The sequence below is a fragment of the Macrobrachium nipponense genome, chromosome 16 (genome assembly GCF_015104395.2).
Source record: "Macrobrachium nipponense isolate FS-2020 chromosome 16, ASM1510439v2, whole genome shotgun sequence".
In the NCBI taxonomy this organism is placed as follows: Eukaryota; Metazoa; Arthropoda; class Malacostraca; order Decapoda; family Palaemonidae; genus Macrobrachium; species Macrobrachium nipponense.
In genome coordinates this window covers 69,497,064-69,516,705 of record NC_087209.1, presented here as the reverse complement: position 1 = coordinate 69,516,705, position 19,642 = coordinate 69,497,064, and the positions used below count along the sequence as shown (strand labels likewise).

The 19,642-nt window shown below is 37.3% G+C and overlaps 1 protein-coding gene across 1 annotated transcript; it reads left to right on the top strand.

The window, feature by feature from the left end:
- The first annotated feature begins 4,597 nt into the window (after positions 1-4,597).
- LOC135195798 (transcription factor hamlet-like) lies at positions 4,598-17,192 on the top strand. Its single transcript, XM_064222275.1, has 3 exons — positions 4,598-5,455; positions 13,690-15,033; positions 15,951-17,192. Exons 2-3 carry the CDS (start codon positions 13,908-13,910, stop codon positions 16,514-16,516), a joined length of 1,692 nt encoding a protein of 563 aa, XP_064078345.1. The 5' UTR covers positions 4,598-5,455; positions 13,690-13,907; the 3' UTR covers positions 16,517-17,192.
- The last annotated feature ends 2,450 nt before the right edge of the window (positions 17,193-19,642 follow it).

Here is a 19,642-nt window from a genome sequence, read left to right as displayed (position 1 = left end):
ATAATAATAATCAATAATAATAATAATATTTTTTTATAAATCATGAAAACTTAACTGCCGAATAAAGTCTACAAACTTTTTGCTGTTTACATACGTAAAACTGTCATTGGTTGCTTGATACGAAGAGAGGATATTGGTTTATAACGAGAGAGAGAGAGAGAGAGAGAGAGAGAGAGAGAGAGAGAGAGAGAGAGAGAGAGAGAAGCAGCCATTTCGCATTAACTGACGCATTTTTAGGCCAGAAAGCATACAGTGGTGACAAGAAAAGGAATATATATATACATACATACATACATACATACATAGTACATACATACAATACATATACATACATACATATATATACTATGTAATATATATATATATATATATATATATATATATGTATATATATATATATATATATATATATGTGTGTGTGTGTGTGTGTGTGAGTGTGTGTGTGTGTGTGTGTGTATGAATTCTTATCACATAACCGTGACTCATATACATACATTAAGCTACAAATGTCCTTTAATACCCTAATTGGCGCTCTACCTCGGAATTAATATATTTTCATATATGTTAACCGAAGGGGAATTTTTTTTTTAGTTGATAATAAGTTCGTCCTCCCTTGGATTCGAACCAACAGGAGAAATCAGGACTGCAGTGACATTATCCACTCGGCCAACAAGTTGTTGGCCGAGTGGATAATGTCACTGCAGTCCTGATTTCTCTTCTGCCTGACTGCTGGTTCGAATCCACAGGAGGACAAAATTATTATCAACTGAAAGATTCCTCTTCGGTTAACATATATGAAAAATATATTGATTACGAGGTAGAGCCAATTGGATATTAAAGACATTTGTAGCTTAATGCATGTATATGAATCACAGTTATGTGATAAGAATTCATATATATTATATATATATATATATATATATATATATATATATATGTATGTATATATATATATATATATATATATATATATATATATATATATATATATATATATATATATATATATATATATATATATATATATATATATATATATATATATATATATATATATATATATGTTTGTGTACGTATGTACGCATATAAGTATATACGTGCGTGAAGATTTTCTGTGTATTTGCTAAGTTTAAACTACTATTACCTCTACTTCTACTACTACTAATAATAAAGATAATAATGAAAATAATGACAATAATCGTCATAATGTTAGTACAAACATCTAAGGTTTTTTTTATTTGTATATGTTCCAGCTGCTCAAGACCACACAGCAAACTTGCAAAGCCAAAGCCAAACGAGTGTGTACCCAAGTGCAAGCGATACAAAGGAAGTGTTCAAAACGCCTAATGACAGGTTGCTCTTCCCGGCCTTCGTGACCAAATATAGATAACAAAACGGTTCCTCGTAAATACTGAAATTCAACTCGCAAAGGAGTTCTTTCTCGGGGAACGGCCGAATTTACGAGCTATTAGCAGAGAGACGGACAATGCGAGCGCCGAAATAAATCGCTCCAGTCTAAAGAGGAGACGGTCCATCACCGTGTGTATTCGGTGCAGTGGGAGATACAATACCTTCCCTGCGCTAGTCTCATAATTCCTCTTGGTCGGTCGGTCTCGTCAAAATCAATGCCCCCGCTGATCGAGGCTGTCACACGCGCGCGCACTTAACGGCGCTAACCGCCAGGTGGCTTTGATTAAGGGATTATCACAGGTTTGACCAGGTGTACGCATAACAACTAATCACCACACGCGAACGAAGCACTTATGCGATACTACTCGCCTCCGTACACCGCCAATCACGCTAAGCGTCAAAACACGGCCGCACAACATGTCCTCCGTTGCTTCCCTAGGCCTATACCTAGGCCTATGTCTTAAAAAAAAAAGCCTCATTCTAATACATCGTCAGGTGTTAGATGTCCTCTTTGATGGCTCTAAGTGGATATGAACTCTTTTTCAGTCATTTTCGTTGTTCTTTGGTTTGTTAAAGGGCTGTTTATTTTGTTTTTTCGTTAAATGTCAAAGTAAATTTACATTGGTTGCTTTCTCATGAAATTTGGAGGTGACTTTTAACCGGTTTTCCTCATAGATTCTGGCAGTGAATTCCAACTGTGCTCTTTGTAAGAAACTTTATTTTTATATAAACTGTAAGTGGGTTTCAGCTGCTATTATTTGTGAAGTAAGCTTTATCCAACTAGTCTTATGTGTGAAATGTGTCCATTTCTAAATGGTTTAAGCCTCAAATCTGGAGTGAATTTTTACTAATTTTCTCCGTGAAATCTGGAGGTGATCTTTGATCGATTTTGTTTTTAAAATAAGGAAGAAAATCGCTACTGTTTTCGCTTAAGAGGTGAAGTTTTGTTCGTAATATCTCAAGAGGTGAACTCTAACTTTCCTCTTAGAATCTGGAGTAAATTTTCACATGGTTTCTTTCTTCTTTCATAAAATCCAAATGTTAAATTCACTCGGTTTATAAAAACAAATCTGGAGTCAATTCTCAAATGGCTTACTTTAAATTCAATTGATTTCCTTTGTAAAAAAAAAAAAAATTGAATTGAACCTCAGTTCCTGAGGTGAATTTTAACAGTTTTTCTTCATCTAATGAGGACAATTTTACCTGGTTCCTTTCAATAACCCTGGAAGTGAGTTATAGCAAGTTTTCTTCAGAAAATGTAGTTTGAATTGAACTGTTTTCAATTGCTTTTCGACCTGTTCCATTCGTCCGATGGACCTGAAATTTTTTTTGCTTGATTCAACTTCATGGTATCTAAACTGAATTTCTGCATACGTGCATATGTTACAGGGATTATGTGAAATCCAGGGTCCTAGAGCATATGTGAAATAACCAATTCGCTTAGGAACATTTGATTCCTGACGGCTAGTACTAAACACTGATCAATAGTTATTCATCTACACTGTTTCGCCGTGTTTGGTACTAGTCCCTTGGGGGTCAAATGTGTTTCGCCATGTTCAGTACTAGCCCCTGGGGGACCAAATGCACTTAGGGACATTTGATCCTCCACAGGCTAGTACTAAACACGGCGCAATACATTTGAATCCCCAGTGGCTAGTACTACTAACACGGCGAAACAGTGTAGATGAATCACTGTTTCACCGTGTTTACTGAAGTTGTATATTTGAAGTAATATGAAAAAAGCCAATGATTGTGTGAGACTGTAGTACAAATTATTAATACTCTTCGAGGGAGGTCACTTCATTAAGTTTAAAAGTCACCATAATGTGGATTTTGACGTCACGAGCTGTATAACCTTTGACATCAAACGTAATTTTCCACGAATCTGGATGTTACTAAATATGCAGATTTTGAGGTTACTGTTTCTTCAAGTTTTGAAGCCGTTCACACTTTTGCGAATTATACATTTCTTTAAATCATGACGTCACTCTTTCTCTAAATTTTGACATCACTACATCAATCAATTTTAGTTGAATATTACAACTATTTTATAGATTTTTGTTACTTTAACTTTTTAAGCCCTGTTGAAATCTGTAAACAAATAGCTGTGTGTGTGACTGCGTGTTTTATTTTATTTTTTAGTCTCATGGAGCAAATTGCCCCCAACGTATGGAATAAATATTATGGTCCTTTAAAAATAATTATGCCTAATCTCCATTAAATAAAGCCGCTGATATATGCATGACCCGAAACAGACTTTAATATTATGAAAAAAAAAAAAAAAAAAACAAAAAAAAAACAGTGGGAGGAGGTCAATGAAGATATTAGGAAATCTTTATCTATTTATACTATATATAAGCATCATGATCTGATCGGTAGTGCTAAAATTCATGACAGGAAATGGGTCGAGTTTTTTGGACACGACGAATAACAATTACGTGGGCCACCATTTTGCCGGTGCAAACACGTGGACACTGAGACAGCTAACGAATTGTAAAATCTCTCTCTCTCTCTGTCTCTCTCATCATCGCTCCTCTCTCCCTCTCTCTCTCTCTCTACCTCCCACGCAACCCACATAAAAAAAGTTTCTTCCCTCTTAACATCCCTAATTACCGTTTCCCCTTTTTTTGCCTACATTATGGCAAGAGACAATTTCCCCTTTCCTCTCCCCCCTCACCCTCTTTTCCTCTCACTGAATGCTGGCTGCTGTCCCCTCACTCTCACCCCCTTAACCCTCCAACGATTCTCCCTCTTTTTTTTTTTTTTTTTTTTTTTTTTTTTTTTTGTTTTCTTTTTTTGTTACCTGCCAAAAAGTATTCCCTCTCCCTTCCTGTGACCATCCTGGACCCCCGAACCTGAAACGCTTGACCCTTTGCCTCCAATCCCAACATCCCCTTCTGGCTTCCCGGTTCCTCCCTACCCCCCCCCCCCCTGCCCCCACCCACCTCCCACAATCCCACCCACTATTGTGATAGCGGGAGGTTCGTCTGTATAGTACTAGGTGTAGTAGTACTGGCTTTTGGGTCGCCTCTGGGAAGGGTGGAGGGGACTGGAGGGAGGAAGTAGGCGGGAGTCTACGTGATGGGACCCCCCCAGCACCCCCCAGGGTGCGGACGAGACGACATCGAGCTCTCTCTCTCTCTCACCCCCTCCTCTCTCTATCTCTCTCAGTCATCATCAACTTCGGGAACAGGTGAGGCGGTGCATGGCAGCCGAGTCGGTTCGAGCTCTTAGTGGGGAACCCATTCATATCACGAGCTTCCCAAGAGGGTCAACACCGCAAGTGCCTGCTGCTGCTGCTGTCTCTGCCACCGAAAGCCCCCGTGGGAACCTCTCATCTACTATATAAGCAAGCAGCAAGCGGCTCTCGCCGTCTTTCTTTCGCCTCCCCTCACTCCTCAGCCTAGGACCTTTTCGTCGGAGTTTCATTTGGGTCCTCCTGACTGGCGGGATCCCGCAAGGGGTTACGTGTGGAGACGTCGTCGTCGACTTCGAGGGAAGTTCTGGAAAGCCATTCGTCGACTTGAAGTAAAACAGTTCTTGAAAACGTGTCGTCAACTTCGAGGGAAATTCTAGAAACCGGTTGTCGATTTGAAGGTAAACGGATCGTGAAACCGTTTCGGTCGTCGACTTCGAAGACGAGTATTACCGAAAGTCGTCGACCTAAAGAATAAAAAATCTTTTGAAACCGGTGTCCAGTACAAGAATCACCGAAACGGGTCTTCGACTTCGATGAATAAGTTCTTGAAAATCGTAATTGTCGACACTGAGCGAAGGAATGAAGAGGTTTCTCGCCTTCGTTCTCGAAACCGGTGTGACATCGTGTGACTGACAATTTTTTTGTGGGTTTCGTGATCATTCATCTGGGAACCAGTTTTGCTAAAGTTTGCCCAAAAGTGAAATCAACCAAGAAATCGAGACATTTTAATCTGGATAACTTTTTTTGTGTTCTAGTCCAATGCTAGTCGTTAAGTAAAATGATTACGGTGAAGTTTTATTGACATATCAAGAGAAACAGCATCTTCTTTAGTCCACAATACACTTGGTAAGTTCACTATAAAGGTTCAGTTCTATTGTATTTTGTTATATTTCCTATTTTTTTAATAGTGTCGTTTTGACTAGATAGAATAAAGAGATATTCCTTAGAAAGAGAAGGGAAAGGATTAGATTTTGCAGTTTATAGTCACGAAAGTTGAACAATCATCAGATTTTGAATTTTTACATATCTACTAATATGTGCAACAGTTACTCATAGTCGGCACACTACAAAATAAAAAAATAAGAATATTTCATTTCTCATAACTATTTAACACATATGGGAAGTACCACATGTCTGTGGGCCTAGTCTATATCTATAGACAATTCCATATAAATTAGTGATTTTGTATATATATATATATGTATATGTATATATATATATATATATATATATATATATATATATAATATATATATATATATATATATATATATATATATATATATATCATATATATATATATATATACATACAATACAATCACTAATTTATATAGAATTATCTATAGATATAGACTAGGTCTACAGACATGTGGTACTTCCCATATGTGCTAAATAGTTTTGTGGAATAAAATGTTCTTATTTTGCAGTATGCAGACTATAGGTAACTGATGCACATATTTAGTAGATTTATTAAGATTCAAAATGTTCTTGGTTGAATCATCCTTACTTCTAAAACTATGAATTATATGATCTATTCATTAGTCTTTCACTCCCTATTCGCACCATTTGACCAAACCATCTCATAACCCTCTGATCTATCTTTCCTTATAGTAAATTTGTTTACCGCCTTGTAAATATTGATTATATACATATATTATATATAATTCATCTCAAGATACAGCTTTCATCTTTTGTTATCATTTACAAGCAACACTGAAGCTTCATTTACTTCCATAATGGAGAGGTGGCTCAACAGTTTCTTCCTTCTTTGTATTTTGTCAAGATTTCTAAAACTTTGAACCAAGTAAACTTAAGGCAAGCCACTTTTCATCCACCATTTTCGTTCTTATATGACAAACATAATTGACTTGATTATGATAGCAGCAACACTTTGAACACTATCTATTAAATCTAATTCCATTTCAGATTTCATTTATTATAACCACAACAATATCTAAAATATTCTGTCTCTAAAATCACATTCCATTTCCGATTTCAGTTCAGTCGTGGTATATAGACTGATATACAACTTCATCCACCTTTGAATCTACTCGACTGATAAGCCGATCAATTTGATTTTCCTCGCCCTTTTCTCTTATGATTATCATTGCTTTGGAATGTGTGTGTGTGTATGAATATGTACTTGTATAAAAAAATATACATATATATGTATATATATAAATAAAGTTTTTTTGCCACGAAGGAAAAATGAAAAAGCGAGATAGCCAAGTACTTTCGGTCCTGCAGTATAGGGTCCGAACAGGACCGAAAGTACTTGGCTATCTCTCCTTTTCATTTTTTCATTCGTGGCAAAAAACCTTTATTTATACATAGCATCACGTTTTATATACTTCGTGATCAAGTTATTCATGTATATATATGCATGTGTGTATGTATGTAAGTACGTAAGTATATACAAACTGAATTTTTCGTTCAACATCTGAAATACAATGTTTAGCATCTGCGCAAGAATCACTTACTAACTTCCAACCTTATTCATATACAAATTTATTTTAGTGTTTCCCAAGACTGCTTGACCATTGTTAACCGATACAGATATATGTAGAACCCAATTAATCCGCTCATAAATTCACTTTGCTTCAAATTTCTAAATTCTCGGCCTTCATTTTTTAAGATTATTCTCCCTCTCTCTTCCTTTCTTCTTTCCGTGCATTTTAATAAGTGGCGCCCCTTCTCCCTTTTTAAAAAGTGGGGCTTCTTCTTACTTTTTAATAAGTGGCGCCACTTCTCTCATTTTAAAAAGTGGGGCTTCTTCTTCCTTTTTAATAAGTGGCGCCACTTCTCTCATTTTAAGAAGTGGAACTTCTTACTTTTTTATAAGTGGCGCCCCTTCTCTATTTAAAAAGTGGGGCTTCTTCTTACTTTTTAATAAGTGGCGCCCCTTCTCTTTTTAAAAAGTGGGGCTTCTTCTTCCTTTTTAATAAGTGGGGCTCTTCTTGCTTGAACGCCATAATATTCTTTGGAAGTTTGAATTTCAAGTCAAAGTCCCTGTGGGCTTATTCCATATGAATAGGTTTCATTTTCCGACTAATAATAATAACAGAAAATTATTATTTTTGCTTACCCTCAACCGTTCTGTTAGCTTTTAGAAATCTGTCTTGAATTTTGGTTTTATGATTGTAGCTTTTAATCTTTTCTTAAAATTTCAATAGGATTGTAAGCCTTTCAATTCATTCTTTAACCTTTCAAAGTATATTTACCTTTCAAGATCAAGGTGCCTTTGTCTTTGTAATTATAAAAGCTTTTACTTCGTCTTTCTAGCTTATTTGTGTGGGTTTATAATAACGTACTTAGGCAGGAAATATAAATATAATATATATATATATGTATAAATATATATATGTGTGTGTGTGTATATATATGATATAATGTATATAAATATATTAATATTTTATACATATATAGATTATATAATATATATATATATATATATATATATATATTTATATATAATAATATATAGGTGTTTGTGTATACTATAGGTATATATGTATATAAATTATAAATATACATATGTGTGTGTATACATTAAATATTCATGAGCTTGGGGAACGATATTATTTTATGCATAACGACGAAAACGTCTATCAATGATCATATTCTTATTCTCCCTGAGGATATTTATTTCCGTCGGCTGTCGTGTTTCTCTCTTCCTGAGGCATACTTTATTTCCGTCCGGCTGTCGTGTCTATTCTCTCTTCCTTTGATTTGTCTTAACCCTAATAAAAATCATGTCTCATGGCCTTTTTTTTTTTTTTTTTTTTTTTGCGCTAGTTAGAAACCGAATCACGTCCCATCAGAGCGACGAGACGTTATTCTGACGTCACTGATACGTGAATCGTTGACATTTTGTTTGTTTACTTTCTACCTAATGGAGCGTTCGAGCTGTGAATCAGAGCGTTTGTTGTTGAGTAAAAAAAAAAAAATTTAGGTTATTGCTCATGAAGCTAAATCATTAAAAATAGGACAACATAATCAGAGCTTTTGCTGTTGAGTAAAACAAAAAAGAAATTTAGGTTATTGTTAATAAAACTAATTAATTAATCGATTAAAAATAGGAAAATATAATTAGAGCTTTTGCTGTTGAGTAAAAAAAAAAAGAAATTTATGCTATTGCTGACAAAGCTAATTATTTAATCAGTGATTAAAAATAGACGAATACAAAACGAAATCTAAAAAAAAAGAACAAAAGGAATATTACTGAAGATGTTAATTAATCGATTAAAAATAGAATACGAAATACGAATGCAATTAGAAATCTAACAAAAAAAGTTAAAAAAAAAAAAAGAAATATAGACAAATGCCGCTGAAGTTAATTCATTAATTAATCAAAAGTAGGAAAATATAATAATAGCGTTTGCTGTTTAGTAAAAAACAAAGATAAATTCAGGCTATTGCTGATAAAGCTATTGAATTAATCAGCTGATTAAAAATATAGGTAAATATAACAGGAAATCTATAAAGGAAGAAAGTAGTATTGAGAAAATGGAAGATAAACATCACCAAAATAAAAGATAGAAAAATCCACAGGAATGATAGAAAATTAACGAACATTACGCCATGGAGACAGAATGTTGACAACTCGACATTGGTATTTCTTGTGCAGTTATGGGAAAGTTTCACTGGAATGAAACCCATCCAACCTACCCACCCACCCACCCAAAAAAAACCCAAAAAAAAAGGTATACTATCTGGTTCTTTCGAGAGTACGTGTTGGACGCACGTGCGTAGACTAATAAATCTTATCTGGATCATACGATCGTAACAGTATCTTCTAAACCAGCCAATTGAGTACATAAACAATGTCATTAGCGGTTGTCATCAGTGCTTCTTTCTCTCTCTCTCTATCTCTCCATTCACAAACTTCAATTTCTCTCTCTGTCTTTTTTTCTTATCCGTTTCTTATAAGCGTCGTTTCTCTTTCATCAGCCGTGCGTCGCCCAAAAGAGAAAAACATGTGATCGAAAACAATTTTTTTTTTAATTTTTTACTTATCTTTAATTCACTCTGATAACTGCCAGGATCTCTCTCTCTCTCTCTCTCTCTGCTTCTCCACACTTACCCTTAACTGGGTCATTTCACGCCTTTTTCTCTTTCATGTGTATATACATACACACATATATATATATATATTATTATATATATATCTATATATATATATATCATATATATATATAAATATATATATTGATAGAGTATATATGAATTGCATCTCATCACCGTGATTCATATACAATGCATTAAGCTACAAATGTCCTTTAACATCCAATTCGCTCTACCTCGGAATTAATATATTTTTTTCTACATGTTAACCGAAGGGAATATTTTAGTTGATAATTATTTCGTCCTCTCGTGGATTCGAACCAGCGAGCAAAGGTACAATTGCTAGAAGGACCTCATGGAACCTGGTTGGTAACTAGCGGAGTCAGCTATTCAAAAATAGTTACCAAGTAGTTTTCGTGGCTACTTGATGATGAATTAATAACTCCGCCAGTTACCATCCAGTTTGAATGAGGTCCCTCTAGAATACATACATATATATATATATATATATATATATATATATATATATATATATATATATATATATATATATATATATATATATTATCTTTTAATATGAAAATATAACAAAATTCTCTAACATTATTTACACTACTTATCATAAATACAGAAGAAAAGAATAAAAAAATTTAAAGTACAATGTTAAATATACCTTTGTTACAAAATGAAATTGCCTGTAATCTACATTTTATGAAAAATTCTCAGTAATTCAAATTTTCCTTTAAAATCCATATTATATATATATATTACACACACACACACACACATATATATATACTATATTATATATATTATATATATATATATATAATATCTATATACAATTTCGTATATCTGTCACCTAACACGTCTTCTAGCCACATGGAGGTCACATCAAGACAAGAAATTATTAATAAAAATGTAAACATTATATTCATACATGACCAAATCCATTAGTTTCACAGTTAAACAGAAATCTCGTCTGAATGCAGAAAAAGTGCGGGATGATAAAAAAATAAGTAAAAAAAAATAAAAACAGAATAGTGTCCGTTTTTCCGTAACCTTTTTGCCGACGCCAACTTTCACGAATCGAACAATTATTAGAAGCTCCAGGTCACTGACGAACTGAATTTTATGTCGTCGACGACGAGAGAAAAAAAAAATCCAATCCTTTCACTTTCATCTGGGAAGCTGAAACAATGGATGCTGGTGACAAAACGGGAAGGAAAAACGTCCGCTGACTATCTACTTTTTTTCTCTCTCTCTACTCCGTCTTTGGCACCCTGACAAAAATGGCGGCAAAGCCACGCTGTTGTGCGGGGTGCGTCTCTCCCCCTGGTTCTCCAACCCCCAGCCAATCAGCATCTTGTATGCCGATCGATTCTGCATGGAGCATTTCCATTGGTTCGTCTGTCAGCTGTTCGCGGCCGATTGGGGGACGGGGTTTGAAAGTTTTTTGTGCCGGACTGTGGCAAAGAGCGCGATTAAACTTTCATGATCTATGGCTGGGCGACTCGGCGGCTTTTAGTAATGGTTCTCGTGTGGGATGTCGAACTATGTCTAAAATATACTTTATACTGCAGTTGAATTATTAGGAGTATAGATTAATGACGCCGTTTTTAATCCCTTAAAAAGATAATGACTCAGCAGCTAAAATCAGTTTTAAAATATTGAAAAGTTTTACGTTTTCAAACCTATTTTAAAGAGTTTCATGATCTATGGCTAGAGACTCGGCGGCTTTAGTAATGGTTCTCGTAAGGGATGTCGAACTATGTCTAAAATATACCTTATACTGCAGTTGAATTATATACTAGTCTTGAATATAGATTAATGAAACTTTGTTTTAATGATTCAGCAACTAAAATCAGTTTTACAACATTGAAAAATCTGTTTTATTACACATTTTTAATTGTTTTATAAAATTTCATGATCTATGCCTGGGCGACTTTTAGTGATGGTTCTCATAAGGGATGTCGAACTGTCTAAAATATACTTCATACTGCAGTTGAATGATTAGTCTTGAATATAGATTAATGAAGCCTTTTTTAATCCCTTTAAAAAAATAATGATCCAGCAACTAAAATCAGTTTTAAGATATTGAAAAATCTGTTTTATTCCACATTTCTAATTGTATTTTCAAATTTCATGATCTTTGGCTGGGTACGCGTGGCTTATAGTAATGGCTCTCGTGTGCGATATCAAACTGTAGCTAAAATATGCTTTATACAGCAGTTGAGAATTAGTCTTAAATATAGAATAATTACTCTCCTATATCCCTTAAAAGAAAAGCAGTGATTCAGCGACCAAAATCAGTTTTGAAATATTGAAAAACTTGTTGCTGCCTCATTTTCAACTTCATTTTACACCCTTAAACCGCCTAGCAAAATCTTAAGAGTACGTATCATCGAAAGAACAATTCAACTTCAATATCAAGACGTATCAGTTTTTCAGCACCGCTCTCGAAGGTCACGTGACTGACTGTGAAAAGTTACGGAGTGGCATGAAGCGTCCACTTCTAAGGAATTCAATGAACCTCGTCAAGATTTTTACTGCCCCAAATATCTCTCTCTCTCTCTCTCTCAATAGGATTCTCTCGACACGCTCTCAATTTTTTTTCCAGTCCACACACGTTTATCGGTAACCTCGAGCCACAAAAACATATCGTTACGTACCAGAAAGATTACGCATGATTGATCCGAACCTCAGACAACATTCCCACACGTGACTTGCTCCTTGACCCAGCTGTGGGAGAAACCAATCGTCAGTCTCATTAGTAATCTATTACTGGAAGGTAGCGCACATTCCAGCGGTTACTCGTCTCTCTCATTAGCGACCCGCAGCTGGGAGATACCTGGCATTCCAGCGTTTCTTCGTCAGTTAAACATAACATCATCTTATGGTAACATCATTCTGGAAGGTATAGCGCACTCCATTGAGTTCTCGCTCTTTTGATTACTGGAAGGTAGCGTCCATTCCAGTGTGGTGGTCATTCCAGTTGTTTCTTGTCGCTTCTCCGATTACTGGAAGGTAGCGTCCATTCCAGTTTGGTGCTCATTCCAGTAGTGTCTTGTCTCTACTCCGATTACTGGAAGGTTGCGTCCATTCCAGTTTGGTGCTCATTCCAGTGGTGTCTTGTCTCTACTCCGATCATTGGAAGGTAGCGTCCATTCCAGTTTGGTGGTCATTCCAGAGGTTTCTTGTATCTATTCCGATTACTAGAAGTTGACGTCCATTCCAGTTTGGTGTTCATTCCAGTGGTTTCTTGTGTATATTCCGATTACTGGAAGGTAGCGTCCACTCCATAGGTTCATTGTTTGCCTCATTAGTTACCTATTACTGGAAGGTATCGCACAGTCCAGTAGTTCTTCATCTCTGTCTCATTTATCACTGATTACTGGAAAGCAGAGCTTCATCAGCCTCCTTTAGTAACCTATGTTACTGGAAGCTAATTCTTAAATAGTTCTGGAAGAATGTGCACAATCTAGTAATCTTCCGTCAGTCTTATTATTTAATTCTTATTGGAAGGTGTGTCATTCATGGTTTCTTTGTGCCCTTTCATTTTTCAGTGACCTATCTTTTCCCGTTTCACTCCCGACTGAATGTTTACTGAACTTCTTAAGATCTGAATCCTCTATTCTCGCGGAAACAGCTTTTCCAGCCTAAAAGTCATTTAAATTCCTTGACGAGCGAATTTTACTGGCGTGCATTCTCCACTTAGTCGAAACCAATAACTTTTAATGATTTATTTTACGGTAAACGAGAATTAATCTATTTTTTCTGTTCTGCAGACTTTGCAATGGTCGGTGGGATTATGCAATAATGACTTATTCTTTCTCCGTCTCTCTCCTTACTTAAGTGAATAAATGAAATGAAACTGCATGGCCAAGAAATATATGCTTTTCTCATCCATCTGGAAGATTACATAAAGCATTAGCGTTTATAATTTGTGCGTAGTGTGTTTTGTGTAAAAAAAAATTGTTTGAAAAAATTAACAGCTATTTTTCTTCTCCACAGAACTCTGATGAAACTACGACAACGCCGTTAGATAAAAGTGAAGACCAGTGACAGTAAAGGAACTTGCCACTATACAACAGATGGAGGAAAAACTTACAACGAGATATCTATAAGTAACTGAGAAAGTATATGACCCATAACGACCCCAAGATTTCCCAAAAATCACTAGACTGAAAACGAGAAGACAAACCGTTTAGACGGTTCCGGTTCCTTATAGGATGCAGTCAACTCCCTCCGGTGGATTTAACGTCTACCCCAGGCCTCCTATGTCAGTGATGCCTCCTCCTCCTTCAGTGTTCGCCTACCAGATGCTTGGCAACCACCATCCTCCTACCGGAGACCAGGCGCCTCAGTATCGCCTGCTGCATTCGCCCATCTTCTTACCGATTCATAGCAGCGGCAGGAGCCCCGTCTATTCACCCCATTCGCCAAAAGAAGAAGAGAAAAATTCCCACCTGGTGATTCCAACGCCTCTCAGAGGCGAATTCCCAGTGACTGGGTCTAGTGCCACGACGCCATCTTCCTCTCCCAAGCTGGCGTCTACGCCCCCGATGCAGACGTCGATCAAAGTCACGGCTGTCATCAGTCCGGCTGACGTCACTGACGTCCGCCCTATCGCTTTCGACGTCACAGTACCCCCTGCCGGAGGAGACGAAGTCGAGGATAAGAAAGATCAACAGCCACTCGATCTGACGATGACTAAGAAGAGGCCGGCGAGTGAAGAACCCGTGATCACGGCCAGTCTGATCAAGAAGGAGGAGAAAGAAGAAGAAGAGGAAGAGGAGGTTGTTGTTGTTTCAAGTACAAAGAAGGATAAACACGATGACCTGAAGTCTGAAGAGGAGACCAAGAAGCCTAGGCCAAGTCACCCATTCTTGCGCATTAGCGATTTGTTAAAAGATTCCCCCCCATCTAGCAGTCCTTCGAGAACGACCCATCTGCAGCAAAATGAGTCTATTCATAAACAGGAGGAACTGAGCAAACTTCCTCTTGTGTACCCGCGACCTATGCATCCAACGGCTTTGCTGGACTTCTACCGCAACCTAGACAGGACAGCTGTGATGGCCAGCAACGTTGTCTCTGGTTGCTTGACTACAGCTCAGTACCCAGTATTTACATCACTCTTCCCGCCAATTGCAATGTCGCCTGCAAGACCTGTGGGGCTTGAATTCTTCAAAACCCACTTACCAGGAGCTAGACCGTATCCAGACCTCGTCCGTCCATACGGTGACCTTCTGGCGCCACACCAAGTGCGCTCGTCCAAGGACCGTTACACTTGCAAATTCTGCGGAAAGGTGTTCCCAAGATCGGCCAATCTTACGCGGCATCTTCGGACCCATACAGGTTAGTCTAAGACTGCAAACGTCCCAGGTGTTCAGAACCAACTTTTGCCAGGCTTTGTCTCTGACAGAAACTCCTCACAACCTTGCTGTTTTCACACTGATCGTTTGATAAAGAGCCTGTGTTAGCGCTTTGCCAACTTTATCTAACAACAAACTGTCTCCTTGTATACAATCAAATCTCAGCTCAGTGAAATTTGCCAATAAAAGCTCTCAGAGATAAATATTACTGCAAAGTATTTTGATTCTACTTGCTGGTAACTCGTAAGATTGTATAAACAATACAACCTCTTGGTTTCATTGAGCTTCAGAAAATAATTATATTAGGACACATTTTAGGGGAAATTAATATATTTAGAGCGAAATTTGCAAACACAATTATCTTTTTATATTAGCGGTTGTATTCCAATTAGAAACAGCTTTGTAGTAGGCTTTATATAGGAACATATCTTTTACACTGAATCATAGCGAATAGGATTCAACGACGCAGTCTTCTTCTATTCGTAAAGTAACTTTGGTTTGTAATTCACAAATTTACTTAGTGCCTGGTGAAAAATTAAAATGCTGTAAAAATTAGAGTAACCTCTCCCGGTTTGATAATTGTCAGATAATTACATAGGAAATGGCCAGATTTACAGTTGAGCACTTTTATACTTCTATCACGACGCTAATAATGAGCGCTTTTATTTGGTAAATATTATTAACAAAATTATAGATATACAAGTGACAAAGCAAACATTAATGAAATTCGTTGATATGATTGATATATTCTAAAGTCATGTTATTGACGATGACAGACACTGTCAAAATCGTCTGCTAGTTCTTAACCAAACGTCTGGAAGGGCACTTCTTATATTGAGAAAGTATGACAATGCAAACAGAATGAATTTGCTTTAATGTAGCTCTTTTTAACATCCTCAGGTGAGCAGCCGTACAAATGTAAATACTGCGAACGCTCCTTCAGCATTTCGTCCAACCTCCAGCGTCACGTGAGAAACATCCACAACAAAGAGAAGCCTTTCAAGTGTCCCCTCTGCGACCGATGCTTCGGCCAGCAGACGAACCTCGACAGACACCTCAAGAAACACGAAGAGGAAGGCGACGAGATCCTCGAGAGTCTCCCCGACTCTCCGGAGGCGCCAGATTCCAGCTGCAATTCGTTGGCGAGTGACAAGATGGCGACCGCCGCGGCAGAAGACAGCCCCGGATGGACGCCGCCGTCCACTACTGTCGATGGTCGCTTGAGTCAGACCTCCGGGCCGGACGTTATTTTGGACGGTTCAAAACCGTCTTCTCCCGCTAGTTCGATGCCCGCCGGTGATTTATCGAAAACCTCGGTTCCCGTGATGGAAATGGTTCCTGGTGTGGCACAAACATGTTATAAAATGAACGACTCCGTAAAAGAGGAGTTGCCAGATGCTGTCGATAGCGATTCGAAAGTACTGCACACGACTGAGCCACCCGTTAAACGACTGAGAGTGGAATAGACACTTTTTATAATGCCGGGATAAGTGTTTAAACTATTTTTGCCTAAAGATTATATCAAAGAGCAAAATGATCTAATATACTAATCCGTCCATTCATCCATAAAATAATTCCGTCCATGTATCCACTGGAAAAAAAAATCCGTCCATTTCCCTGTTGGAATTCAGGTGGAACAAAGACCTTCGAATCTAGTCAACACGAATCATTGCCAAAGACTTCTATTCCTCATATTATTATTTTTTTTCTTTTAAATAATGCTTTAATGAAGACATATTCCCTTGCTTACGTTTAAACAACGAATCTTCCAGAAATAGAGATTACTTTTGGATTCTTTTGTACTACAGTGCAGTACAGCAGAGTACTGTCAATTACCAAAGATATGATAGAAGAGGTTTCTCAAACAATTTGTCCTTCAATGTAATAGGTTCCAATGAAATTAAGGCACCCTTCTGGATATGACTATATTTCTTTAAGAAGTTATCCCAAGCACTAAAATTACTTTACTTCAGCTACGTAAGTTTCGTTTTAAGACAAAGTTTCCGATATAATTTCAAATTCCCGAAACCGATCATGGAAACTTGAGCGAGTGAACTTCAGTCTGAAAATAGATATCATTTCCTCTATTTTACTTGTATATATAAAGTTGGTAGACATGAGAGCAATATTTTGCACATTTTATACTGGTAATTTGCCAAAAACAATAAAGCAGGGCTTATAGAATAAGGTGTTCGTGATTTCATTTCCTGGTATTCTCTAATAGTCTAATACATCCACTATAGAACTCACCCAGATAAGTTAATCAAATAAAATACTTTTTCTAAGCAGATTTAGAATTCCCAATGCAAAGAGGCCGGGGACAAGCAGAGATTATCAGAACCTCGCCTCATAACATGAATAAAAGGATTGTCTCCTCTTTGAAAATGGAGTGGCGTGGTCGGTATGGTCTTGACCTGCCACCTCGGTGACAGCGAGTTCGATTCTCGGGCATTCCACTGAGGGGTGAGAGATGTGTATTTCTGGTGATGGAAGTTCACTCTCGACGTGGTTAGGAAGTCACGTAAAGCCGTTTGTCCCGTTGCTGAATAACCACTGGTTCCATGCAACGTAAAAACACCATACAAACAAACAGTCAATCTATAAAAATGGATTATAGCTTGGTACCTGGTATCGGAAACCAAAAAAAAATTTTATTTTTCATCTTTGTTTGCTTTCGCCATAGAACGGCAAAGCTGGGAAATAATGGACTGTATACTAGAAGGAAAAAAATTCTAGTGATTTATCCCAAGATACTATGGAGCCATGTCAACAGAACGGTGAAGATATCATCTCTATATAAGGGGTTGTAATCAGGTAGCCAGTATCAGGAAAAAATAGTTTTATTTTTTTATTTTCATGCCGTTGAACAGCAAGCCTAGGATGGTAATGGACAGCATACTAGAAGGAAAAATGCCTATAATTTGTCCCAAGGAAACGACGGAAAATACTTACAGGAAAAACTAAGCACACAGACCAGTGAAGATCCCTGTGACTGGACTAAGAAACATAAGGCTGGGACAGCTTCAAGCGGCAATAGGCCACAATAAGACCCGAGAGCCAATGAAATGATCCTATCAACAGAATCAAGTGACCATCACAAAACAGGGGAGGTAGTACCATTCCACTAATGCCACTACTATTCACCGTCCTCATCATTTCCAACATTATAGCACACCGTATTTCACTGAGCATGGTAAATTAACTCTGATGGTTTCCACGGCACGTATAAATGGCCAATATTATCGTTATTTGTGGGCTACGCAGCGCTCACATACTCTATACTCTTCTTCCATTGACGGGTCAAACCAACGCTAAAAATATCAAGAGGCCAGTAAAGCATCATTTACTTAGCTGGATAACCGGATGTCAGTAATATAGTGCGTGGTTTGTACAATTCGCGGCAGGTTCAACGGAGCTTGAAAGAGAGAGAGAGAGCGTGTGTGTGTGTGAGAGAGAGAAAGAGTGTGTGTGGAGGGAGAGATAGATATTATGTGTATGTGTGTGAGAGAGAAAGAGTGTATGTGTGAGGGAGAGATAGATATTATGTGTATGTGTGTGAGAGAGATAGAGAGTATGTGTGTGTGTGTGTGCAAGAGAGGGAGTGTTGTGTATGTGTGAGAGATAGAGAGAGGGTGTGTGTGTTAGAGAGAGACGGTGAGAGAGAGAGAGAGAGAGAGAAAGATAGTGTGTATGTGTGTGAGTGAGAGAGACAGAGTGTGTGTGTGTGAGCAAAAGAGAGCGTGTGTTTGCGCGTCCGAGAGAGATAGTGTGTGCGTCTGGTAAACATCTTCATATCAATGAGGTGTGGATTATGCCGTCGAAAAAGCAGACGAATAGAAAGGCAGCAAAAGGAATATAATATTTCGGATGAAAGAATGAGAAAAGTAAGACAAAAGAGAGAGAGAGAGAGAGAGGTGACGGTCTGGGAACGGATGGCTAAAGGATAGAGAGGGCGGGGGTGGGGGGGGGAGATAGATAGGAAGACTATGAAGTTTGAAAATGAAGTAAAAGATAGATAGAGTGATATGGTTGATAGATTAATGGAAAGGGTGAAAAGCAATAGAACTTTATTTCTCAAATAGAGAAGAAAGTGAACTATTCAAGAACAGAGAGAGTTTGAGATAAGTTTAGATAAATAATGCCAGACGCGAATAAAGATGAATGAAAGAGATTCCAATTAAAAAGCCAATGAAAATTACATGGAATAGAGAAAAATGAAATTAGAATGCGACAGAAGCAGAAAACGAATAAATAGAGTGAGCATAGTGAAAAATACTGAGGGATGTGAGCTTGAGAATAAAAGAGAGAAAGAGAGAGAGAGAAAGTTGCTTTTGAACATGAAACAAAGAATTACAGATAAATGGAGAGAAGGAGATTGACAAAGAAATCAACAAGAAAAAAATAGAGTTGTTGTGCGTATGTGTGTGTGTGCAAGAGAGAGAGAGAGAGATAATTATCTTTCACCTCAAAAATCGAAGGACCTTAATCACCTCCTTGAACAACTGCGTGACGTCACAAGCAGTGGAGAGGCTTCTGATCGCCATTAGCAGTGCACCATTACTGAAAATAATTATGAAATAAAATAACTGACC